Source organism: Sinohyriopsis cumingii, chromosome 1 (assembly GCF_028554795.1).
Source record: "Sinohyriopsis cumingii isolate HCF-2022 chromosome 1, ASM2855479v2, whole genome shotgun sequence".
Lineage (NCBI taxonomy): Eukaryota > Metazoa > Mollusca > Bivalvia > Unionida > Unionidae > Sinohyriopsis > Sinohyriopsis cumingii.
This window is the reverse complement of record NC_142961.1, coordinates 55,629,878-55,657,151: the sequence shown is the minus strand read 5'-3', so window position 1 is coordinate 55,657,151 and position 27,274 is coordinate 55,629,878. Positions and strand designations below refer to the sequence as shown.

The window sequence follows — 27,274 nt, the reverse complement described above, 5'->3', positions numbered from 1 at the left end:
ACTAAATCATTCGATGACATTTCCCCGATTTGCCTTTTTTGTGTAATGGAATGCAACTTTAACATACGAGGCAATATTTTCCTGAAACACAGTCCACTCAAATGGAATGTGACCCACTCGCTTTCAATTTTCTTTTATTTCGCATCGCTTAATTAATATTACATTATAATACTTCAGAGAGCATGTTTTGGTTACAGCATTAATAATTTAGAAATCTTTCACTTTCTTTCAATAAATAAAAAAGTTTTAATACACGCGAAGCCATTCATTATTCCTCTGCGCAGCGTGTGAAATATGCGAAACCAGAGATTGTCCCTGTCTTCTGCATCCTAAACTTAGCTAAATGAAAATTGAACCTTAACGTAGAATCTTATAAAGAATTTTATAATTATGTGAAATTCATAATTTTGTGAATTTTATGTTACATTGATCTTTTTCACTCAAAAACAAACAACAGAAGAACAGTGCCACCAGTCCATGGAAGATCTCCGTTAAAAAAATGCGAGACAAGTCTACGGAAGATCCCCGTTGCGCCTATCGGATCAAGCCAACCAGAATCGAAATATTCTTATCAGAACAGATCATCGCGCAGGCTATAAATGCCGGATAAACTCACGAATCTGTATTCCGTCATTATGGTTATCCCATCAACATAAGACATCAGTAGCGTTTGTTGTCCTCCGTGGGGACTACAAAGGAAATCAATTCAGTGGTCACCCATTGGCATTTGGCTGGCAATCGATAATGAAATTTAAACATCTTCCCATAATGGTGGCTCTGGTTTCATGAGAAGATAAAGGGTTTTTGCTGTTGCCTACTTTGACTTAAATGTGCGGATTAAATAAAACATCCTCCTTATATATCTAATTTCTTCTATACCGTATGTCCTGGACATAGATGGCGTCCTGATTAGTGTGCATTTGATGCATGTGTTGCAAAAAAAAAAAAAAGCACACAGGGCCAATCACAATGATGAAATGTGTAGTATGACAGTGGTTCAGATATATCACGTGGGTTGCATAAAAGAAAACATTTTCGAGCCTTTTAAACAATGTTATTGGTTTCTTCTGTTATAATCTTCTTAGAAACATGGCTGACTGGAATTTCTAAGTGGGTCGGATTTTTTTTTTTTTTTTTGCCGTTGATTCAGAACGAGTTGGAGAAATTACCCAGGAATTGGAATCAGCATTCTGTTTGGGGAAAAAAAAAAAACGTTACAGGGACGCTCCAACCAGGATACAAAATATTCTCAAGCCTGAACTATTTGTGACGATAGACTGCAGTAGTTTGTGAATGGGCGTTTTCCCCGACTGCCCCCCGCCCTTCCCATAGTCGCTGCCATCCGCCTCTGTCCCATGAATCTCTTTACCCATATGCGACTTGTGCATGTTTAATAACCAAGCAACCCATGCATGTGGTCAGTCATGGGGGGTGGGGCAGAGGGTAGATACTTTTGTCAGTGCCCCCAAGGGTCCAGTGGGACCAAAACGCCCATTCTGATAATACTCTGCTTGCAATGGCATAGTGTGTTGTACTCAGACAGGCAAGCCTATGATAGCTACCAATACAAAAACACACTGAGAGCCTCAGAGCAATGAATGAAGATTGGTTGTCTTACTCGACTTTTATTGTCTGCAAATCTGCAAGCGCGCGGTTTCTTATTTGTGCTAGGAGTTGTCTGTGATATTCCATTTCCGCCAGCACAGTTTTGAATTTAGCCCCACTGATTATTTTATCTTCGATTGCTACCGAATATGGTTTATGATTGTATTCAGACAGCTTTGTGTGGCGGCAAGCAATACAAAATAGACACGTATTCATGAATGCAATCGCGTCGATATTAATTTTATAGCACCACCAGAGACACCGGTTACTATCGATATAGCTCCAACAATAATACCGAATGGTGCACCTACAATAGTTGATGTGGTCGTTTCTCTAGTCAAATCAAGACCAACAGTTACTGCTGCATCAATGCCGCCAAAAGCATCTATGACAAAACACACATTTGTATTTTACGATCAGCGTGGTTCTCTCAGTAATTTCATTTTGCATCTGTTTTTCCGCTTCGGTTGTTTTTCACGTTGGAAAGACTGAGGGTCCTTCATGGTTCTCCTATCAATAATACAATCGCGTATTTTAATTGCACTACAGGCAGACCTTATCCGGTCTCATCATCACGCGCAGGCGCAATATTCACGCGCACTTCTAGACAATTATTATCTTTTACTGGCACCACTGTCGTACAGTTATAACACAAACCTCTGCTTCGGGAATATTTAAATCTTTTGCGCCTTTGCGTTCTGGTGGTCTCGCACCACTCTCATTCAAGAAACACACCGACTACGATAGCACCATTTACATCTAACGATCGTTTTTGCCCAATAACTGTCACCCGAAAAAGTGCATCCTTGTTGAAAAAAGTCGAGGTCATTTTTGTTGTGGTGGTGGGGTTTAACGCCATTTTGCAGCACACGATAGGCTATACATGGCGGCCAGTATTAATAGTGGAGGAAGAACCCGAGAAAACCCCGGAAAGAACCACCGACCCACGAGAAGCTACTGGCAAGCTTTCTCACATACCCACATTGGCTGAATCTTAGACTCGAACCGGCGCAGATAGAGATGAGATGGCAGTGATCCGTAACGAAGAGCGCTTTAGACCACTCGGCCACTCCGAGGTCATTTTTGTCTCAGCTAAGTCAGTATTGGTGTAAAATATTCATCGGTGAACGTAACCGGGGTGGATTCAGCGATAAATGCTACTTTGCCATTATAGAAACAATCACGGAGAAGTTTTACATCTGCTGCTGAAATCAACTTTATGGCGTCTGCCTTGGCGATGATTCCAAGCTGGCCTCGAGTTGGTAGTGGCACATCAAGGTGATTCCAAATAAGAATTTCTACTTGACCCTTTACAAAAGTATATGATAGTTAACACGAGGGTTGGGTAACACCACTCTGACACAATTATTCCTCGATAAGTACAGCAATATTGTTATGGCTGTTAACATCCGTTGCCAGCTGATCCAGCACACCACCGGTAGATTCCTCCGTTACGGATCACTGCCATCTCACCTCTGTCTGCGTGTGTTCGAGTCTAGGATTCGGCCAATGTGGGTATGTGAGAAAGCTTACCAGTAGATTCTCGTGGGTCGGTGGTTCTTCCCGGGGTTTTCCCGGGTTCTTCCTCCACCATTAATACTGGCCGCCATGCATAGCCTATCGTGTGCTGAAAAATGGCGTTAAACCCAACAACAACAACAACTGGTAGATTCCGCAACTTAATCACCGCAGTCAGATTCTATTACGTATATATACAATGATAAAATCTAATCTTAAACATAAACACCAAAAACGATTAACCATCCGTCGGGATAAACGCTTAGTACTTGGAACTGAATTACATCTCCAGTAGCTAATAATGTTGATCTTGCAACTGTAAAAGAATTTACAATGCTGCTGTCCGACCTTTCAGTACGTGGTGTTAGTGGTACAAAATTAAGGTGAAGCTTATCATCTATCAGCATTCCCACCTGACCCCACGTACCTTTAGTTCCGGTTTTGATAAACAAGTATGTTCCTGTCTCGCGCACCTTTAAGATGTGAGGTTTATGTGTATCTAAACCATTTCCATCAAGATAAGTTAAATTAAATCGACCATTTTCTAAAGTTGCCGTTTGAATTGGTTTCTCTTCTTATTTGACTAATACTCCTTGGATTTTATTCCAAAAAGTCACTACACGTGGTCGTGCGGGTACGCTAGCGATTTGATTTAATTATATGTTGTATTGTTGCTATATTTCCAGTATCAACATAGTCTTTGATAAACGCAACTGACACACCTCTGTCTCTCATTCCACCATATTCAGTGACCTCTACAACAATCAGACTGTAAAATATAACCCTGTTTCAGATAGTCCAGACTTTCTGTACAACCATGATTTTACTTACACAGTGAGTACCCGATACCCCCGTATGGTAACTGCTTATCACAAAATGACTATTTTATATTAATATTTTATTATCTGTTTATTTTGGTTTCAAGTATATTTTTACTAGGCTGTTACGATACTTTTGTCATTACTTATTAACTTTATTAAAATATAAATGGTCATAAATTTATGAAGACCGAAAAGTCAGGTGGTAGCAAATACACGCACTATGCCAAATCTTTGCTGTAAATTTATAACTACGGTTTTAACGTTCACTGAGTCTATATATGTCTACATACGGCACTTAGAATGCGTACAGCATGCGATATTTATATCCTAATATTGACTGATTAAAATTAAAAACGCACGCCGTGCACCATCTAATTACTAGAAAGAAATATATCGCTAAGATCACGGAAACCCAAGTACTACCTACATAGTATAATATTTGATCTCATATTACATTCATCTGACGAGTCCACTAGACATTTACTATGTACTTTTGATAAGGGGGTCGGTTTAAAATGAAGTTGTTTGCATTAGCAACAAGGAGAATGTAGGTATACTTCTATGCTACTTTCAACTAATGTGACTGAAATTTCTTTACATTGGTAATTATGAAAACTATGCAGAATCTAAAGTAGACAGCTGTTAAAATGGCTGATCTCGTGTGCTCAAAAATGGAACCTGAACTTTTCCAAAGTAAAATAAAATTAAAATTTATTACAATAAGTAAAACAAATATTTTGCACGAGAAGACAACGCAATCTTCTAGAATTGCATTAAATGAATTAAAATTATATAAAAATTAAGAAAGGTTTTCCGATAGTTTTTATTCTTTTCTTCTAATATACCTCTGAGGTCCAGGAAGAGAAAATGACCAAGTGGAACTAGCAGTCTTTTGAGAGGAGAACATCTAAAGTCGGATCAAGCTATATACTCTATATTCCAAACTTCATCCATCAATCACAAACCAAAAAGAAGTGAATTAAAAGTTATTATAATAATACGTAAGATCTACCTGGTCTTTATTTAATTTAAAAAAATAACCAGAGACCCGAGAAGCTATTTTTCTTTAAAATTCAAACCTCAGGCAAAGTGCGAAACGGAAAAAGAGGGAACATGTGAGCACGCGTACTAAATAGTCCTACCATATGTGATCAAATTTACGTCACTGTTGTTACTATTTATTTTTACTGGCTTTGTTAAGTGTTTGCTTTTAGCACTTTTGCTTAGACACTGTTGCGTACACAGTAATGAAACATGATAATTATATGCATACCTGATATGATATATTTTGAACACAATGAAATGTGTGCTACTGTTGCGTACACAGAAATGAAACATGATAACTATATGCATACCTGATATGATATATTCTGAACACAATGAAATGTGTGTTACTGTGAAGTTGAGACATTTATTCAGATCTAAATTTCATTATCTTCGTACGTTCCCGTATGAAACTTTGTACTTGAACAAACCTAATGTAGGTCAGAGTGACCTAATGTTGAAAGCAAACTAATCGGAAGTCGTGAAGAAGGTTATTACTTGTCATATACCATACATTACCACGTGTATCAGGCAGTAGATAAGCGATTCTTACTCATTACAACGCAGTCCACTGAAACCAAAGCGTATATACCGTTACAGGTGAGGATGCCTTATAATGAAGTACTTTATACGTATAAATTTACTGCTACAGACTAACATATGATCTACGACTATCCCAGAGCTGCCAAGATTATGAGTTCGAATCTAACCACGGGATCAGCCCAGGTCGGATACTGTAGTTGTATCCTTTGGCTAGGCACTTTTCTTCAATTGCCTCAGCACTAAATTAACTACTCCTATGCCGTAAAACACTACACCAAACCATATATATATACCAGTCTTATGACAGGAACTTTGTATTACTGATGTGAGTATTGTAGTATATTATATTCATCATATGGTTTTGGATGTAGGAATCACATATAACACGCAAATGACCAATCGGGTAAGTGGATAATATTTTGCAATATGAGAAATAATTCACGATGCATATAGACATACACAGATGCGAGGGATATTCGGAAATTCCTAAATATTTTGCTAAAACTCTTGTGTCTTTGAATATGACATTAAATGTAATGCTGATATATAAATAAAATAAAGTTCACTAAAAAATTATATGCAGCTGAACGTGCTGCACATCGGACACCTGCAGATATGTGTTTTACGTAACATAGTTAACTTAAGTGACGTAAAAATATTGAACAATTCTGCTACAACGCAATGAGCATAATCTATATCCCGGTCTGTCTTAGTTTACTCTTCGACAGATATCGAGGTTAACATGGATAAAGTTTACGGATGAAGTTCTCTACTATATCCTTCAATTTTGAAGTGGGTTTAATCAATTTTAAAAAGGTCACAAATCCATGGAAGATGACCCACGTTTTGTTTGGGGTTGTTATGTTATGTTTCTATTTTTTTTTTTTATTTATCAGAGTGGAGTGTCTTTTAGTGGAATGGTTATATTTATGTCGAATCGGTGTCATTATTTAAATCTTAAAATGCCTTCAAGATAAGATAACTACCGTCCATTTTGGGTAAAATTCCACTGATCGGTTTCGAGGAAGAAACTGTTAGAAGGTTGTTTTGTTTTTAGTAACGGCAGTCATATCCGATAGCGACCAAGCTACGCTTGTGCAACTCCGAAAACCCTTTACGCAAAGGAGAAATTTTAGAAATTTGGTCACATTCTGTTAAGTGGTATTTAAGAACTCGTTTAAAAGTTTTTGTTTCAGTAACAATGGACATATTTAACAGTAGAACTGGATTTGTACAATTCTGAATATATTTTATACCAGAACGCTTTCTTACTGTCCAGTTATTTGAGACATCGTTTATAGTTTTTGTTATTTTTTATTAACGGGTGGTCAGATTTGTTTGTATATCGGTATGTATGTAAATATTTGAAAGCCCTTCACAAATTTCTTCAATATAATTATCTCTTTACAATATTTAATTGAATTGTTGTCATTCTGCACACTCAGGATTCAGCCAATGTGGGTATGTGGGAAAACTTGCCAGTAGTTTCTCGTGGGTCGGTGATAACCACCGGGGTTTTCTCGGGTTTTTCCTCCACCATTATTACTGGCTGCCATATATAGCCTATCGTGTGCTGAAAAATGGCGTTAAACCCCACAGCAACAACAACTGCACACTCAGGAGATGCAGGGGTTATGCATTTTCGAAATATCTTATTATTAGCCAGTGTTGTCAGCTTTTGTTGACTTTTTTTGTTTGTTTTCTGATTAAGACGTGTGATTATTCAAATAATACCGACCCTTCAACGACCTATCCCCCCTCTCTTGGTGCTGGAGCAACCGCTATTACATATTAAAACTTTATATATATATATATATATATATATATATATATATATATATATATATATATATATATATATATATGTATATATGTATGTATGTATGTATGTGTGTGTGTATGTGTGTGTGTGTGTGTGTGTGTGTGTGTGTGTGTGTGTGTGTGTGATTTAATTTCATTGTTTGTGAGTTTAATTTTTTTAAATTTCATTACATAATATAGAAACAAGTATAATTCTTTCTCAGAGTAAGATTCAGCAAGTGGGCTCAAGGCCATACATGGATTACGTGACATCAAGCATGTGTCTATTATTGCAAACTTCTAATTTTTCTGGAGGTTTGGCCCACATCCGGGAATCTGTTTTGCGTCTTAAACTTGTGTATAACAAGAAACTGTTGACACAAAAACACTTCGCAGGTTACAACAGACGTCATCGTCTTCCATTTGTATTTCATCGGGATTCGAATTCAGTTTCATTAACTTTTTTTTACTAGGACTTCTATTTTTTAATTCTTGGATTATTTTTGTATTTAATTCGTAAAACCGTAAGTTCTTTTTTTTTTTTTCACTTCATATTCTAGGGAAATAAATTATTTGTCAAATTTTACAATGCTTGTTGTTTACACTCTCTTTTGTTTCTTTCTGTAAGTGCCTAGACTCGTAACTATAAATATATATATTGGTGACCTAAGTGGTTAGAGCATTCGCCCACGGATGCGGGAGGTCGCAAGTTAGAACCCTAGCAACGTCATACGAAAGACTTATAAAAATGGTACTAGCAGCTGCCTCGCTAGGCTCTCGGCAATAAGAGATTAGCGTTACGACTGGTCGGCCTGGTGTCAGGATAATGTGACTGGGTGGGACATCATGCTACATGTCTGCGGCATGATGCTCCAGTGCTAGACATCACTATAAACTGCCACACACCATACATCATAGTTTAATGTCTCCAAAATTGTTAACGCCACGTTAAAAATCCAAATTACACACACACACACACACACACACACACGTCTGCTGCGTATAACATTTCTACATTTGTTAGGGATCATTTGAAATTGCTACCTTCCTGTGCAAAGGAAACTCAGTAGCGAATAAAAATGACGAAAATATGATTTTAAATGTTTGTACGCACACACGCAAAAATTCATGCTCTAATACAACGCACCCAAATGAAAATATTTTGATATTCTGCAGCCAATCCAATCTTTCCAACACTGTTTCTCCCACAAAGAAATTTTAAATTAAATCAGTTGTAATTAGAATCGTGACAAGGCTACATATTGGTATATTATATGTGATCATTTCCATATGGGGCGCTCTATAAATATTATGTACTTCCGAGACACTGACATGTGTAAGGTGAAATTCTTTAGATTTGCAACATGCGTACTGGAGAGAATATCGGCATACGTCTATGTTACTTTCATGTACTGTGGCTAAAAAAAATTGGATATTGATTTTGCGTACAAGACAGCGTCGAGAGAGACATATAAAATAGCAACAAACCCAAAGCTCACTAAGATCTAAGAGTTCCAGAATCCACGAACAGAAAGGTGATAGAGTTCGGGTGAGAAACGTTGGTATCACAGGTAAATTCAAAATGGCAGACAAATGGGAAAGCGATACTTATACTGCCATTGAACAGCTCAGATACACCAGTCTCCAAGGTGATGGAGGAGAATGGACAAGGTCCGACACACACTCCACACAAATATACTGCTCCCATACATGTCTATTTTGAATGAAGATGAGGCTGCAGTAAGACCAACAAGACGCAACATTTCCAAGCAAAAGAGTACATAACATGCAACTGACGAAGATACAAGCCTGATGGGTGAGCATCATGTGTTCAAACCCACCGAGTCAGTGTCTATGTCCGAGTCTGACGAGTGAGCAATATGTGTTTGAACCCACTGAGTCAGTGTTGTGTACGAGTCTGACAGGTGAGCAACATGTGCTTAAACCTACTGAGTCTGTGTCTATGTCCGAGTCTGACTCCGAAACTGATGCTTCAACGGCGTAGAACACGGTATCAGGTCAAACCTGTATTGAAGCACAGTGTTGAAACGTGTTGACCCATTTCGATCATGCAGTATAACAGTGGTACATCACAGTTAACGTATCCTTCAATTTCGCAGTAGTTTCTCTTCTTCAAATTCAAGGGGTGCATACAATAGTGAGATTGATTTAATAAATTCAAAAAGTTCTTCTACTGATGGTTTATATCTAGAGTAGATTTTAGGAAATGTGCAAAATTGCAGTCCATTTTCTTCCGAATCACCTCGGTGTTCCGTTTCTCATCACATACCACAAGATCGGTTTATTCAACAACCTCTTACCACAACTGAGAATCTCCAGCTTAAAAATGGGATGTGACGCACAAGTCGACAACGGAAACCAGTTGAACGTTCATCGGATGTGTTGATGTCACATTCGGTATTAAACTTCTTGTACACCAAGAAGAGGGGAGATCGTCACATCTTTGTACAAATTAAGTGCCCAAAAGGGACTCTGCAGATATGTTCTTTTATACTGGTTTAAATGTAACATAATTGTTTGGTTTCTTTTCTGTTTCAGGAAAATATTCCAGCATGGTGTGAATATTTTCATAATGTCTCATTCCAGCCGAAAAAGATATCTGAAATTTTGATTTTGCACAAATTTACTTGCATGTCTGAATCTATTATTTGTTCTGTATTTCAGAACGAGTTTATTTTCTTTGCGGCGGGGGGGGGGGGCTTGTTCCACTTTAAGGTAATGGCAGGAGCCATTGTTTTAAAGGAGGTGGGGGTTGTCACATATATTATTAGTTCTTACTGAAACCAATTCTCACTGTGGCCTAGTGGTTAGAGCGTCCGCCTCGGATGCGGTAGGTCGTGAGTTCGATCTCCGGCCAAGTCATCCCAAAGATTTACAAAAATGGTACTAACATCTACCTCGCTTGGTGCTCATCATTAAGAGGTTAGGGTTAGGCACTCATGCACAATAGGCACCCGGCGTGAGCGATTATTATGCCCCTTATAAAAGCCCATGCTATCATAACTCAAGGCCTGATTCTTTCAAGAAATATCAGCAGTCATTTTCCGAGATAGCTGCTAGAATCAACCTGGCAGGTCTTTCTTTCTTTCTCTGGTTACAAATATATGCAATGGAGACATACAGTTAGTAGACGTTATGTTGTTTTTTTTTCTTTCTTTCTCTTACCCACGAATATGGAAGGAATTTAACCCCGCGGCACAGTAAGAAGAATAAGCAAACATTTTACACTTTGACCTTTTGACCTTCATTAACCTGATCTGTTCCATCCCAGTTCAAACTATCATTTTTATCAGTGACATCTCAGGACCAATTGCGGCAAGTTTCTTTCTGTCTTCAACATATCATAGGTTGCTATATTGAGAAAATGTATTGTGTATTTTGAAAATAGCTCACTTTTTATCGGGGTGGGTTTGGGTTTGGGCTTGTGTGGGACTTTGCTATTTGTTACTTAAAATGTTATAAGGGTAAAACATGAGAATTATTCAAGAGTATTGTTTTAAAGCTTACTATTTTAATGTTTCAGCTTAACAACCAAAACTAAATCATAAAATAATAATAATAATGTATTAATTAAGAACAATACTAATACCTATGTGGTCTTTATGGTGGCGCTCTACAGATATTATGTATTTCTCAGAGAATGGCAGGTGTAAGGTGAAGGTGTTTGCATTTACAAATGCACAATAGAGAAAATGTTGGCATACCTCTGTTACTTTCATATAATTTGGCTGAAAGTTTTTGGATATTGTAGTTTTGGTAACTGTACATGTTCCCATGTACTAGGGGAAAACAAATCACCCTTAATTAGTCTAAAGTAAACTATCTTTAGTACTTTCTAAAACAGGGAAAAAAGTTCTGCCATACTAGACAAAATACCAGCTTCTGAAAGTGCAATTAATGAATTACAATATATATATATATATATATATATATATATATATATATATATATATATATATATATATATATATATATATATATATATATATATATATATATATATATAATTCATACACCGAAATAAAGAGAATTAAAAGTTCGTTTTACAAAACCTACGATATACAAGGTCTTTTCTGATCCGGCAGAATAATTAGTGAGATAAACCTGGGAAATTATATTTCTTTCAAAATTTAGAGTGCCACTCCTGACATGTATAAATTATAAAGACTATTTCTCGATACAACGCGATACGTTTCTCGTTAAGTTGCTGCAAATTATTTCTGCATCTGATTATTTTGATTGCATCCCACAGCGGCAATGTTGCCACGTGCTCTGTCAAAATATTAAAGATATCAGTTGAGCAGTTTATTTGCAAAGTTTATGTTTCAAGGAGTTTCTTTTTTCAACGACGGCAGACATGATTAATGGCGGATAATTCTAACAATCTTCAAAGTCACTGGTGTCAATGATTGCTGTCAGATTTATTTCTCAAGGCGGATCATTTGTAAAAAAAAAAAAAAAAAAGAAGAAGAAGAAGAAGTATTGGTGACCGGATGCTATAAGATTTAGTTAGTTTCTATTTTGTATTTTTTTAAAAAGAAGTTTGAAGATTTATAAATTTTTTTAATGCAACTCCATCAGTAGCGGATTGGTATGATCTTTACGAATTTTAAGCTTAAAGACTTTGCTGCCAGGATGCGTGCATAATTTTTAATTTTAAATCTTTAATTCAAAAAACAAACCAAACCCAGCAAATATTCAAAGACAGAAAATGTGACGAACACATTATATACTTACTGGTTCGCTTAGCCTTACGGCCAGCAGAACTTGATAATCTAAAATCCTGAGAGCTTACCTGTATGAGTTCTGTAATGTGCCTTTAAATGAGAACTCTTGTAATACGTCTTTCCACAATCCGTATATGTGCACCTATGATTCCTTTTTCTGACTGTATCATTGTAGGATCGTCTTTCTGTATTCACTGATGGTACTGGTCCTGGTGCAATATGATACAGTTTATCAGAAGCACTATTGGCGTTGAAATTTGGATCCAAAGGCGTAACTGGTTGACTAGGTGAGCTTTGATTCACAACGAAAACTTGCACTATAGGTGTGGCATGTTGGATTTGTGCTACGCTGGCAGGGTGTCTGACCATCACAGGGTAATGAACAACTTTAAAAGACAAAAATGGTGGGTCAGTCGTGATGTTTGCTCCGTTTCTTCCAGAACTCAGACGAGAAGAAGAGCAAGATGTTTCGACTTCAATAATGTGCTCATTCGTTCTGTTGACGCTCAATGAAACCATGTGATCGGGTTCTCTTGAGAGAAGTGTTTCAGTCATAGTGGCCGGATTGCTGTCTGTTGCACTGACGACACTCCGTTTCTTGGACGCCATACTGTTGGCAACGATTACAGAGACTGCCTGACATCGAGGTTTTTCAATACTTTCTTTTTCGAAGGTTCCTTCTCGAAGTACCTATCAAAGAAAAAAAAGCCATACAATGCACTTATTTTTATTTGTTACCCAGCTGGATCGACTATTTGATATTACTTTCTTTTCATGGACCATATGTCAGTTTCTATCCGGATAAAATCTGTTCCCAAAAGTTATCTCTCATTTTGAATTAACAAGACTTATCCCTCATTCTGAATGGCAAGAGTAAAAGAAGAAATGTGCTCTCCAAATATGCAAATTTCGGGTTCAAAGTTTCAGAAAAGAATTTGTCATTTGCATGAAAAAATAACTTAATTATATTAAGATTAATGAAAATTTCTTTACAGTTTGCTAATGATGGACGAAGGTGGTCACCTTTTAATAATTTCTTTCGCAACTCAAAGAAGGTAAAATTATACTGTTTTAGAGCATTTATTCCTTTCTCATTTTGCCAACGGTGCAAGTACATCAGACATAATTGATATAGATATAAAGGAAATTGTTGATTCTTTAGAATATGAGGATTATAGTGTGGTTGTCTATGTGCATTTTGGCGACGGTGCACGGTGAGTAATGAGGCATTGCTGCTGGTCCGGAATTGAAATCTGTTAACAACTGCACGTTTATTTTTATTCACAGCCCAGCCTCACCCAAAAGAAAAAAACAACAACCCCCCATAAAATAAAAAAATAAAAATACCGGTTAACTTATGATAAGAGAATCACCCTGAGTTTATCTTTGAAGACATGTATGATTAACGTATGATTTATTACGATTTAGACACACTGGTTAGTTCAGTACTGACAAACAATTGTAGGGACTGTATAAGAAAAATAATAATGATCTGAATCATGTCCGTGATAATGCCATAAAAAGTTAAATTGAAATCTCATGTTCATTATTAAAGGTACATATATGAAATTTTGGCCGTTTATATTTATCGACTTTAGAAATAGAACTGTACAATTAAAAAATTAAAGTTTTAAATTATAAAAGCATATATATACATATATATATATATATATATATATATATATATATATATATATATATATATCTGTGTGTGTGTGTAGGGGTGCTTGTACTTTCACCCTTAATGTCCTTTTGATATCTCCATATCTAGCATATTTACACTTCGTTTACCTGCATTGTACTGACGTCTAGGATTAAGTAACACATGTATTATCTTTTCAGGTCTAGACTGGTATTGGGAACAAGTTGTAAGAGTTGATTCGATTGGAAGCTCCCTGCCGTCAGAGGGTAATATCAAGGTCTCATTAAGACATGTCTAATGTACCCGCCATAAGTTGCCAGGATTAGTTCGTACTACCACACTGACATATTTTACATCCAAGACATGACTCAGGTTTTCACGAGAGAAAAAATACTACTATTCAGTAAGGTAGATCCTCTCTGAAGCCGTATTTTCCTATTACATTGTCACATTGTATGGTTACTGGCACTGAAACCCAAAGAATTCTTCTATAAAACATTGTACTGGTCCCACCAAAATGGAAAGTTTTAGTGCGCTATTATTATATTAACAATCGGCTGAGTACCTGATAAATAAATCTGAAACATAGCACTTCTTACAATTTATTTAGTGTGTACACCAATATGTATTTTAGTAGGCGTACTGCAGTATGCTGTAAAAATCGCCGTAATCTTGCACCCTCTGGAATACTAACACTACACACATTCTAATAATTGTCATACGTGATGTGATTTGGAGGTTTAACATAGCTTTAACAATTTTTGAGTAATATCACTACGATGTCTGCAGTGTGGCACTTTATAGTGATGTCTAGCACTAGGGAATCGTGCCGCAGACATGTAGCACGATGTCCCACCCAGTCACATTATCCTGACACAAGGCCAACTAGTCCTAACACTAACCTCTAAATTCTGAGCGCCTAGCGAGGCAGCTGTTGGTACTATTTTATAAGTCTTTGGTATGACTCGGCCGGGGTTCGAGCCCGCGACCTCCCGCATCAGTGGCGGATGCTCTAACCACTAGGCCACCGGAGCGGTCCATAGTTGTCATACACCTTATTTGCTACGAAAAATCAGAAGAAAAAAATCACGAGTAAAGTTGAAATATGTGTTGCCTGCAAATATAAAAGTTTGACTAAAATTGGCCATGAATAAGTTGGTTGATAGGAGTCGGGTCACAATTATTAATTACACCAGGGCCAGTATCCACGAATGTAGCCCCAGTCTTTTGACGGAGCATTTCTTCCTCTTTTTCATTTCGTTGATGAAACATGAGTTAGATTTAGGCATTCTTGGACGTGGTGCAAAGGACATTGTTTATTCTTTAGAAAATGGATATTTTATTGTGGTTGTCTGTGTGCATCCTCGTGACAATGCACAGTGAGTGACGTGGCACTGCTGTTGACGCAGAAATGAAATATGTGACCCACTGTACGTTGTTTAGTTTTCTGTACAGCCGCTCAAATAATGCCAGATAACCCATGACACTGTGAGTTCATTTTTGATGATATTGTAGATACGATTTATTATGATTTGGACACACTGGCCAAATCAGAATTGACAAACAAATGTAGACATTATATAGAAAACGTAATGGTGATCTGAGTCCAAGTGTGATGTTGATGAAAGGAAAATAACTCTAAACAAAATTTTACTATTGAAGTAACTCTTGTAAATGGCAAATGTACCTTATCTGACTAAAAATAGACATCTTTACGATGTTCGTGTAATAGTATCGATTATATTTGATCCCTTCTAGGCTGTATATAACGTTCTAATGAAATTTTTTGTCTATAATGGTAATATAAAATTAAACATGTATATGTCACTGGATTTTACGCAGGAAAATTACCTTCATCCATTGTCGATAATTACTTTTTTTCCGAATTAACTAAACCTTGATCTTGCAGAAATCAACTGGGCTTTTTCCTACCTGTGAAAATAGTTCCTGCTTTGTGAACTATTGTGCATCTTGATGCTGCAGGTTTTATTTCTCTTGGATATTTCCTTCCCCTTATAATAGTTGCCCCCCCCCCCCCCCCCCCCGCTTAACCAATTACAGTGATGGGTCCTACCTGAACTATTTTTGGTGTTGTTTCGAGGCTATTTTGTTGATTTTCCACCGAGAAGGTAACGGCATTTGATGTTAAGTCAATTACTTCCTCCTTCTCTCCATCTTTCTCGATATCATTTCGTTCACTGGCACTCGAAGGCAAATGAGGCATAAGCGATGATGCAGAATCCACACAAGCTCCACTAAACGGCGGAGGAGCAGATTTGCTGATGGAAAGCAAGGTTTCCACGGCCTCTCGCTCTACGTTATCTTCGTCCTTTGGCAAGTCTGAATTATCCATTAATGTCCCTCCTCTCTGAAAAAGGAAATAATACGCATACAAATCTTTAAAAAAAAAATTTACCTAGAAAAATTATGGTATAAATCCATCTTATTTTAAACAGAGCAGAAAAATTATTACGTAGCGTAGGTCATTTGGCTTTTATGACCCCACTGCGATAGCAGAAGTAGGTATATTGTTTGTCTGTTCTCCGTCCCTGCATCCGTCTGCACGTCAGTCCCAACACCATTTTAGTGCAACAAGGCAAAACTTATTAAACTGGTGCCATTTAATTTTAAGCACTATATCACGGTAATAACTAGGTGACGTGATTAGATTAGAGACCATTACGGCGATTTGGCTACCATTTACAAGCTTTTGAAGTTTTCTGAGTTTTTGACAAATAATTAGCTGGCACGATTAAGCAAAAGCCACATGGAGCAGAGAAATGTGTTTCTATTCATAGGTAGATATCCTGGTTAGATTGTATGGTCTGTATAGTGATTTATCAATTCTTGCACACATTATTGAACTTTCCGGTCTCACATATGTTGACCAAAACCATGTTATCCCATTAAGCAAAAAGCACAAGAGACAGGCAAGTGAAATTTAGCTAAATGTATTCTTGTACAATGATGAACTGATTCGATTTTCAAACCATTGCAGCAGGTTTTAAACTTTAAAACATTTGTTAAATTTGTTAGGACCTTATCTTCTCTCTCTCTCTCTCTCTCTCTCTCTCTCTCTCTCTCTCTCTATATATATATATATATATATATATATATATATATATATATATATTAAAACCATGTACCAAGATTAGACAAACAACATTAGAGACAGTCAAATAAAGTTCGAGTGATTGTGACTTTAAGCGCTACAGAAATTATTGGCCTCTAAATTGCCAGCATCTCTTCGAAGATAATGGATGGCATTCGAAAGCCTTTTCCAACTTTGTGCCATAACGGAAAAAGAAAGACAAATGCATACATGCATTGATACATACATAGCTGGATAATGAATGACAATAGATCCATTTGCAAAAGCAGATTTACGCCGATGTTAAGATCCCAACTGAGATTCAAACCATGAAAGGGAGCTTTCGTGTGATAAGAAATAAATGACCGGTTTCAGTCATGGCCGAAACGAGCTTGATATGAATTGCCATTACTAGTATAATGATTTCCATTTTTAAAAATTATTCCATTTATCAACATAATACGCATCACTCGTTAACGATACATTGCTATTTCAAACGTAAAGGCCTGTTGAAAAGACACAGTAATATACAAATATTAGCAAAATTAGTATTTCTTACTTTACAGTCTCAGTTTGAGTTTAGACATATATTTCATAAACGAACAATTAGACCGGTATTTCTTGCGTTTGCTTGTTACGTGTATATAACAACGTTTAGCTGTACCTCTTTTATACAAAAGAAAGAAATCAAGAAATATCACAGGGTGTATCGAGTGAAATAGTATAACATCCTTCGAAAGTTAGTATCAAATTTTCAACACTGGATAAGGAATCGAAGTCCTGAAATCCTTTAAAAACAAGAAAAAGCTGACGGAAATCACAAAGAAGGCAAGATGGCGGAAAGAACTTAAATTGCTGATGAACGCATTTCCGGTAGGAGGAAAGGCACATCAGACTCACTCATCTCTGACATTTCAATGAACGTGAACGTTTGATAGTGTCTGATTACAAGAAGGTGTTTTTTCCCCAACAAAACAAATTCCATCAGGAAGGAGACATAAAAGTCAATCAAATATGAGGGGGTGGTATTTTGCGGGCAAGGTGCACGTGGTAAACCGAATTGATGGTCAGACAGAAAGGGGCATTCTTTTTTTTAGTTAGGTCGAGTTATAACAGTATCGGAACATGTGCGGTTGTTTTCATGGGATCTTCCTTATTTAATTAAGGGATGTGTGATGGTATACGAACCTATGCGCCCGAATTCTCCTGTTTTCGCTGCATCTTTAGCGCGTGCTGTCGATGTTTTTTTTCTTCTTCTCTTTTATTTTCTTTTCAGTTATACAGCCATTCCAATTTACGAAAGGTAAGAACAGACATCCTGCTTGTAAATGCATGAATATCTTTATTAATGAACTTGAACAAATGAGCTGGAGTATAATTCACGAAAGCACCGAGTTCCTGTTCTTGTAATTAATGAAAACCTGTGATAGCAACGGATGCTTCCATGTACTAACCCATTTAACGTCGGACACAGTAATGTAAAATTTCGGACATAACAGAGAATCAGTCATTTTCGGACACAAAAGAGAATGTATCATTTTTGAATATGTATGTTTCTTTTGTTGCTGTTGAAGACAATGTACATGTCACTGTTTATCTTTAAATAAACTTTTACCAAAAAGTGTATATATATATATATATATATATATATATATATATATATATATATATATATATATATATTGTGTGTGTGTGTCTGCATCACGCAAGTTAGATACACGATAATACATCTAGATAGTGTTTAGATTAATCATTCTGCGCTCATTTCGATGGATTTTGCTTATTAACTAACTTCTTTTAGCATTTAAGCGGCGAGGATTCAAAGATGAAATTATATTGTTATTTTTCGAGACAGAGAGCATGGCCGCGGTACATATACCAGCACCTTTATTCAGCGTTTATATCTACCGGATGCTTCTGTTACTTATATGCCCGAAATTTCATTCTACCGATTCCTTTATGTCACGATTCATGTAAGTAGCAACACAATATACGAGGCGCCGTAGTGGACCTATGATAAAGTTGCAGTTTTAATTTTTATGTCGAGTGTCGAGAAATCCAATATCACGTGTTGGATCAAGTTGCATGTCCTTAAATTTCCGTTTTCTAAATCAAGATTTTAGATTTTATATGTTGAATTATACAGTGGTGGTTTAAAGTTCTATTTCCTATGTCGACTTTTTACAGCGTATATTTTGAATTACACAGCGGTGGTTAAAATTTCAATATCATATGTCGAGAATCCCTAATTCACACGTTGTATGTAACTGTTTGTGATGAAAGTTCCATTTCATGTGGCGAGTATTTAGATTTCATCTGCTGAATTTCACAGAAACGAGAAGCAGCCTCCTTGTTTAAAAAAAAAAAAAAAAAAAAAACCAAAAAAAAAACCCACGCAGTCCATTCACGAGAGCGACCTCTAGCGAAGAAATTCAAAGTAATTCTCGACCTATGAATGGTGACTTTCAAACTGTAAATGCATGAAATGTAATGGCGCCTCATAACAAAATACACGAATGATGTATCTTAATACTCGATATTATTTTGAATTGTTAAAGTTTACATTGTGTAACGTTACTTTTAACAACAACACATCATTTCACCATATAAAATAACAATTTTGACAAGCACAATAAAATGTCCAATCACCGCTGTGTAATTCAACATATACAATATAAAAACTCAGCATACGAAATGGAACCTTCAGCACAATCAATATGATTCAACATGTTAAATTGAAACTCTCGACGTGACGTTAAAATTCCAACAACCGCCGTGTAATTCAGAAGATACAATATAAAAACTCGACAGTGGACATAGAATTTTCAACCAGCGCTGTGTAATTCAACAGATGAAATCTAAATGCTCAACATATGAAATGGAACTTTCAACATAAACGCTTTGACCATTACAAAAATTAGGAATTCTCGACGTATGACACTGAAATTTCAACCATCGCCGTGTAATTCAAGCGGCACAATCTAAAACCTAGACATAAAAAATACAACTTTCAACCACTACGGTTTAATTCAACAGTTGCAATTTAAACTCTTGACCTAGAAAATGGAACTTTAAGGACAAGCATTTCGTACACAACATTTTAAACTGGAATTATGCACATATGATATTAAAATTTTAACGGCAGCTTTCTGATTGGACCAGCTCTTTTTCGCTATGACGCCTCATACACGATGGGCGGTTTAGATTTCGATGAGCGTTTTAGATTTCGGTAGGTGATTAAGGTCAAGCAGAGATCGACCGACACTGTTAATTGCTAAAAATAGCACGCCTGTTTATAGCTCGCAGACTCAGCTGCAGAATGTAGGACAAATAAACCAGCTTTTGTACTATAATATAAACGGCGGAACATACTGAAGAGATTGCATCTATCCCTGAAAAGCGAAACAATCGGGGTGCTTCAAGACATTGTTGCTTTGGACTTTGTACCAGCGATAGTAGATATTCAGATCGTGAACATATGACGTGTGTATTTTGGATTCCATTTCCAAAACAGAAAACAATCTCTAGAAGTGCGGGCGTTAGGTGCGTGCTTGTGGAAGGGTAACTTTTACTACTGACAAAATCACAAGATGGACATATATCTGCAATAAACATTTCGTAGGTGGGAATAGACCGACGACGGATCATCCCGACCCTATCCCAGCAACACTTACACCAAATCAGGTTCGTCATTTACATCTATTTAGAAACTAGAACATGTTCCAATTAACTTCTGGTGTAGGGGATGCTTTTAATCAATTGATGTGCTAGTAATGCAAAGCCTTTCAGTTCCGTGATACAGGGGCGGATCCAAGAATGAAACAGAGGGGGTCTAGATAAATAAATAAATAAAAGTACACAAGTGCTCAAACTTTAAAGAGTATATATATATATATATATATATATATATATATATATATATGTATATGTATATACACACACACGAATATACAACAGAAATAAGAAAACACACTTAAGATTTATTCAACTGAGTAACTTTATTGCATAATTTAGAATTTACCAGTTATATATGGAGTCCTGCCTCCTCACTCATTTGTATACTTCAGAATTATATACAGGCCTGCTCAGTGCAAGGAGGGGTACTTAGGGTCCCGCCATCAACTCAGATATCAGAAGAAAAAAATATTTTAATAAATTTTCAAATGTTATCCTTGCAGGTATTTAAATGATGGTAGATTACTACAGGCTTGATATACAAAACTGTAAAAAGATGTTTATATACAAAAAAAAAATAAAAAAAATAAACTAGAAGTGGGACCTATGGGGCATAATTTATGTGTTACCAAAATTTGCAACTTATATATACATAGTAAGACAATGTTACTGTTCAAATGACAGCTTATTTAATATGTTGGAACCTTTATTCAGATATTTCTTTTTAAGGGTAAAAATAAAAACACGAGTAAACAAACTTATAAATCTCACACATTCAAAATTCAACTGTGATATGTAACATATTTACTTATGTCTTCTGGTTTGTTTTGTAGATACCAAAGGAGGCCATTATGTATAGAGCAACCTCTGTATGTGATGCTGGGACTCAAACCACCTAATATGGCAGTGATGTGGTTGCCAATAAAAATATAAAGGAAACAATGATTCCAAAACGGTGGAAACTTCCTTAAAAAAAAGACAAAAGTTGCATTACCAATGGATTTTATTTTGATATTCTATCCAAAAGTAAAATGATTCACGAATATTTCAGGATGGCAAGTTATTTACTAAATGATAAACATTTCTACATTGTCATCAGGTTTAAAATTTATTGTGTGTACAAGCGTGTTATCACTAAAAGAATATACAACTTTATTATTCTGAAATGATACATGTAGATTAACTCTTAAAAATATTCTAACATGAATTAAAACTGTCTTCAGTATAGACTAAATCAAAACAGAGAATCATGTCAATTACTTCATTATTTTTAGATCTTTATTCTGTCATATATATATATATATATATATATATATATATATATATATTATATATATATATATATATATGAATTTTCCATTGTTAAAGACTGTAAGATAAAAGCAGCAATAAAAATGCAGTTCTATAACATTGTTTTGTATTTCCTTACACATGCTTATTATCAGACGCTGTCATTGTGTTTGTCCTACATTTTCACTTTAATGTTTCACGTGATACTCATAACACATTCACATGACGCATCGACGATCTCTGCTACGGCTTTTACATATTTTGACCCGCGCATCACACGCAAGTGTATTCCGTATGGCTAAATTTTAGGAGGTAAAAATAATTCTGACGCAGGCGTGACCGATTTATGCGATTGCAAATACACCCGATGCACTTCGCAAACATGAAAGATTTTGCACAGCAAAATCTGTGCGTATACATGATTTTGTACCTTTGCTGCGTAAACGATTTTGTAAAGTAAAATCTGCTAGCGTAAACCTCCCCGCGGCGTTCCCAATTGAAGTTACCAAGAGGGGTCCCCAAAAGACTGCTCCATATACCGACCAATAGTAATTGGTTACAACTGCATAAATTATCATGCGGAGAGATTGATTTCTATGTGAGGATATATAGCTTGCCTAATATATTATTGATTGTGACTATACTACATAGCATATTTCACTGAGTAGCGGGTATGTTTGAATTGGAGTTTTAATGTAGCTTTAACAATGTTTCAGTCATATCTCTAAATTTCCTCAGTGAGGCAGTTTATAGTGATGTCTAGCACTCGTGCATCGTGGCGCATACATGTAGGTTGATGTTCAACCAAGTCACATTATCCTGACACCAGGACGACCACTCCTAACAATAACCTCGTAGTGCTGAGCACCAAGTGAGGCAGCTGCAAGTACCATTTTTTAAAAAAGTTTTTGGTATGGTTCGGTCGGGGTTCGAACCCGCGACCTCCCGCATCCGAGTTAGACGCTCTAACCACTTAGGCTACTGGAACGGTTTTCACAACTTTTTTTGTGGTGAGAATACTTTAAATTCATTTTGGCTATATTTATACAATATATTTCATATTGTTTCCTTACATGAAAATACCTTACAGTAGAGAATTATTGTGGCATACATGCACATATTATTTTGAAAGGATTTATTTATATCTAATGTGGGAAACATATTGCCCAAACAATGGAGTTTTTATAACATGGGAATCACATTGCCTAAATATTATTTTTTTTAGCGATAACACTATGTTTACATTAGCTGCTGTAGTGTTTTTTTACTGGCTAACAGATTGACACATTTTCATTATAGACGAGGAAAACCTCAAAATTAGTCTTCTGGTGAAAATCTCATGTCGACTTGACTTTCAGAATGAATAGCATTAACATTTTCAAGATGGCAGCTGTGGCCATATTGGATATCAGATCAGCACCAATTTTACTTACGATCATCTAGACATGATAAGAAGTCTTCTGGTGAACTCCATGTCAATCTGACTTCCATTCAGGAGAAGTAGCAATAACAAGATTTTCGAGATGGCTTCTGTGCATGTCAGATTTGCATCATTTTTATCTGGGACCAACTAGACATCATAAGAATTCTTTTAGCAAAAACTCCATGATCATAAGACCATCCAGAAGTAGTGAAAGCAGCTTTGGCAGACGTATTGATGTCCATGTAACAGCATTTTCACTTAGGACCAACTAGACCATGGGATGAATAAAAGTGTTAAGTTTCACGACAATCATCCAAGTAGTTTAGGAGTAGTGATAACAAACTTGTGCTGATCGATGACGGTCAACAGACCATCCAAAAGGCTCCCCTTCTGTGAACAGTCGAGCTTAAACCCAGGAAAGTGATGCATCAGCTATAAATAACATACGACAGCATAAGTATTTGTTTACAGTATGATCGTCATTTTATGACCCCAAAATGGTTGGTATTTGGTTAAGTTTTTGACAAAAGGGTATAATTAATAATGCGTGTGTGCCATATAAGGACATTGAGGCCTTATTTGGAAACGTAAACAAATCGTAGTAAAAGATATGACGCGGTTTTAGTCAGAAATTCTGCACATTAAAAGTAAATAAGGTTTATCGGTAAGTTTGAAATCCCACCAAGAAGCAATTATTCGCCACTTGATTGATAACAACACAGCGTAGAATATCGAAATATGGTATAGCAAGCCTTATATAAAAATGGGGTCACGGCGAGAGTCTCGCGTTATGTCATGGTGGACACTGTAAGGTTAGTGTAACCATGCCAATTTATATTAGCGTGTAATGGCTTAATAAATTCAAAATAAGCCAAACTTCTTTCACAACATGATTATACTTATGTAGTAGTTTTCTATACTATTTGTTTTTCTGATTTTAGTGATGATTTTTTGTGTGACTCCATTACATGATATGGGATCAGTTCGTTGTCTCAACCACAACAAATCAAGTTGAGGCTACGACATCGTAGCTATGCAGAAAAGAGTAAGATGACAAAGGTAGGTCCAGCTATTTTCATTGAAATCAACGAGGGTATTCATTTGGTTCTCTATGTATTCGGCAAACACGAACTCCACTATATAATGTAAACAAGAGCAGTATTCTAATTTTGTTTTGGTGCTACACCAAAACAAAATTATCATGTGATACGTCGTAGAGAGCTGAATTATTTATTCCCTTCATAACTTCCAAATATAAAACCATACTCCATAGTTGGAAGCTTTTAGGATAATGTGGAAAAAATATAGTCATCAACGACGAATGTAATTATTAGGAGACGGAGCACCCTGCTATAAAATAAATGAGCTGCAATTGTGAAGTTACTACATTTATATGCTGTCTACAGAATGGACCATGTATCGGGTGACTGTCGTTTTGGAGAATCAAAACGATTCATGGAATTCCAGTATCTAAAATTTAAAATGCAGAGTTTATTTTCATTAAATCGTTTGTGTAGTTGGTACTTTTTTATTATTATGCATGTAAATAAAAGAATGTGTTGCTGTCTGTTAAAATACTTAACATTTTTTTTTAATAAAGCTCCATCGCATGTGAATATCATGCCTGAAATACATAAATGATCAGAAGATTATTCTGCTGTTAGGCATATATGATGGAAAAAGTGATCTTTGAGGTTTGTTACTATTTAAAAACATAAAAAGAGCACATTTTGAAATGTTGTAAATTAAATTTAAAATATATGTACAGATTTAATATTAATTGAAATCCTCCTATTCTTTTCTCCTTTTTTAAAGTTGATTTTATTCACTTGATTTAATATACTTGTGCACACATTATTTGTTGTTTGCTTTATTTTAATCTAAACACATTTCAAATACATTCCAGGCAATACTACAAATTTGGCCTTTCCTCTTCACCATGACCACAAGGAAAATGGATCAACAAGAGGTGCTGATGTTCCCTCCCCATCCAAACTAAGATTGATGAACAGTTTAAGAAGGCAATGGAAAGTATGTCAGCCACAAAGCAGAAAGAAATTGATGATGCACTCTTGAAACTCACTGTTGGCAAAGTTCTTCCACTGACCTTCATTGACCAAAAATATTTTAGAAACTTTGTGATGCTTTTTAATCCAAAGTAAGTTTTGAATGATAACACTATAAATTATTAATATTTATTTAAATTGACAGTGAGAAAACAAAAAGTGTTAATCCATTTGATTCTAGACGTCGACACTGTAAGGTGTTGAATTTTTAATTTTCATACCTAAATTAAGCAATGTTTCATTAAATATAATGCTGTCAAGTCTAATTAAACATTACACAAATTCATTGTTTTCATTTTATTTATACACAAGGAAGATTCCAAATACATGTATGCCCTGTCTTGTTTGACTACCATAACTAAATGTTTCAAACTTTACATTTTCAGGTGTGAAATTCCAGGTTGTTAATCAGTGTCCTCCATACTAGGAGGAACTACATTAAGTTCTTGATATAGCTGTTACTCATGATGTTACGAGTCTTCAAACACCAGCTGAAGTCACTGATAATGCAGCCAATGAGATAAAGACTTTTGATTTTCTTCAGTGGACTCAATTTGGTTGTTATGGTCACAGAATCAACCTTATTGTGAAAAAAGCTTTAGCTATACCAGAATTGTCACAAATCATTGCAAACTTATGACCTTTTTCCATCAAAGCACATGCATGAGTAAGCAGCAGTTACTACTTGACATAGACACTAGAGGACACAAGCTCCAGATGTTATTATGGCTATTTTCAGTGTCCCAAACATAAGCAAGTCAGCAGCTGCAACTTTGAAAACTTATGTCTTTACTTTTGACGAACAAGCATTGGTTGAAAAACTTGTGGAAATTCTCTCACCATTCCTGAATGTAACAAACAGTGTTTGTGGAGACAAAGCACCAACCCATCATAAAGTTATCCCAATACTTCTTAAACTAACCAAATGTGTTGAAACGAATAGAACACAGGACAAAGATCTAGCTCTGTTGGGCTGTATATTGAATCTTACTATGATGAATCTAGAGTTTCTACCTGACAGTAAGTGAACAGATGAATGAACAGCCTTCAGATGCATTACCACCTCTACCATTAGTACCATCACTACTAAAGGCCAGAGATGATAACAATACACCTAGTCCACCAAACAAGAAAGGAAAGGAAAGGTCAGTGGATGATTGGTAGGTCAATAAATCAGCCCTTCACCGGTGGTGATACTGATTTTTGGGTGAGGGGCTGATATCACATATTCATTAAAAGCTGTAATTATTTGCATCCAAATTTGGCTGCACACATTGGTGTACATGTTATACACTTACCAGTATTTCTCGTGGCTGTGTAGCTACCGTCGGCTGAAGGGTTCTTTTGGTGACAAGTAGATTATATTTCCTGAGCAAATCATGTTTGGTGACTTGTAAATCTACCTGGAAAGCACAACCATCTGTCCTGTAGCCATTTTTAATTTCGCACTTGATATGGCTTTTACCAGTTACCGGTACATGTCTAACGTGTACCTGGGTTTGTTCTGGAATCATTTGCATGCAGCAAAATTGCACATTTTAATGAATAGGTGACATCAGACCCACAACATTGTCAATCAGCATCAACACAGATTTAAGAATTTAAGCTTTAGATGTTCTATCTTTACATAATTTTGCTGATTAATTGTTCAGTTAATAAATGTTAAAGTCCTTTAGTTGGTATTTTTTAGTTTGTTTAAATCTAAGCTGCTTTGATTATAGCATTAGTGAATAATGACAAGCAAGAAAAGCATGCTCTTCTATACTTTAAACAATAGGCAAATCATATATGAATAAAAGTGTTCTGGTTGTCTTAAGTTACCTGTTATGTGTGTTGGCTTGAATAAACAGTAACAAAAGTAAGAGTGAAAACAACAAGCTTTGAAAAATTTAACAATTTATTTCCCTGGGTAAACACTAAAAATGAAAAAATAATAAGAACTTAGTTTTAAGAATCAAATCCAAAAATAATCTAAGAATAATCCACGAATTAAATTTTAGAAGTCCTA

The 27,274-nt window shown here is 36.0% G+C and overlaps 1 protein-coding gene and 1 long non-coding RNA gene across 3 annotated transcripts in view; one reads left to right on the top strand and one right to left on the bottom strand.

The window, feature by feature from the left end:
• LOC149806903 (uncharacterized) overlaps window positions 1–24,152 on the bottom strand; it is a 32,167-nt gene extending 8,015 nt beyond the window's left edge. Inside the window, exons 1-3 of one of the 2 annotated variants that reach the window (XM_089959391.1) lie at window positions 23,211–24,152; window positions 15,796–16,089; window positions 12,148–12,769 (exon numbers count right to left, since the gene is read on the bottom strand). In XM_089959391.1, the coding sequence (XP_089815517.1) occupies window positions 12,148–12,769; window positions 15,796–16,089; window positions 23,211–23,216 (922 nt within the window). In that variant the 5' untranslated portion in view covers window positions 23,217–24,152. Of the gene's footprint in view, window positions 1–12,147; window positions 12,770–15,795; window positions 16,090–17,476; window positions 17,763–23,210 lie in introns of those variants that run through there. The other variant, XM_089959401.1, reaches the window with a different exon arrangement.
• Window positions 19,175–26,941, top strand: LOC149806902 (uncharacterized). Its single transcript, XR_016421259.1, has 5 exons — window positions 19,175–20,496; window positions 21,321–22,448; window positions 24,142–24,259; window positions 25,107–25,358; window positions 25,653–26,941. It is a non-coding gene; the product is annotated as an uncharacterized LOC149806902 (long non-coding RNA).
• The last annotated feature ends 333 nt before the right edge of the window (window positions 26,942–27,274 follow it).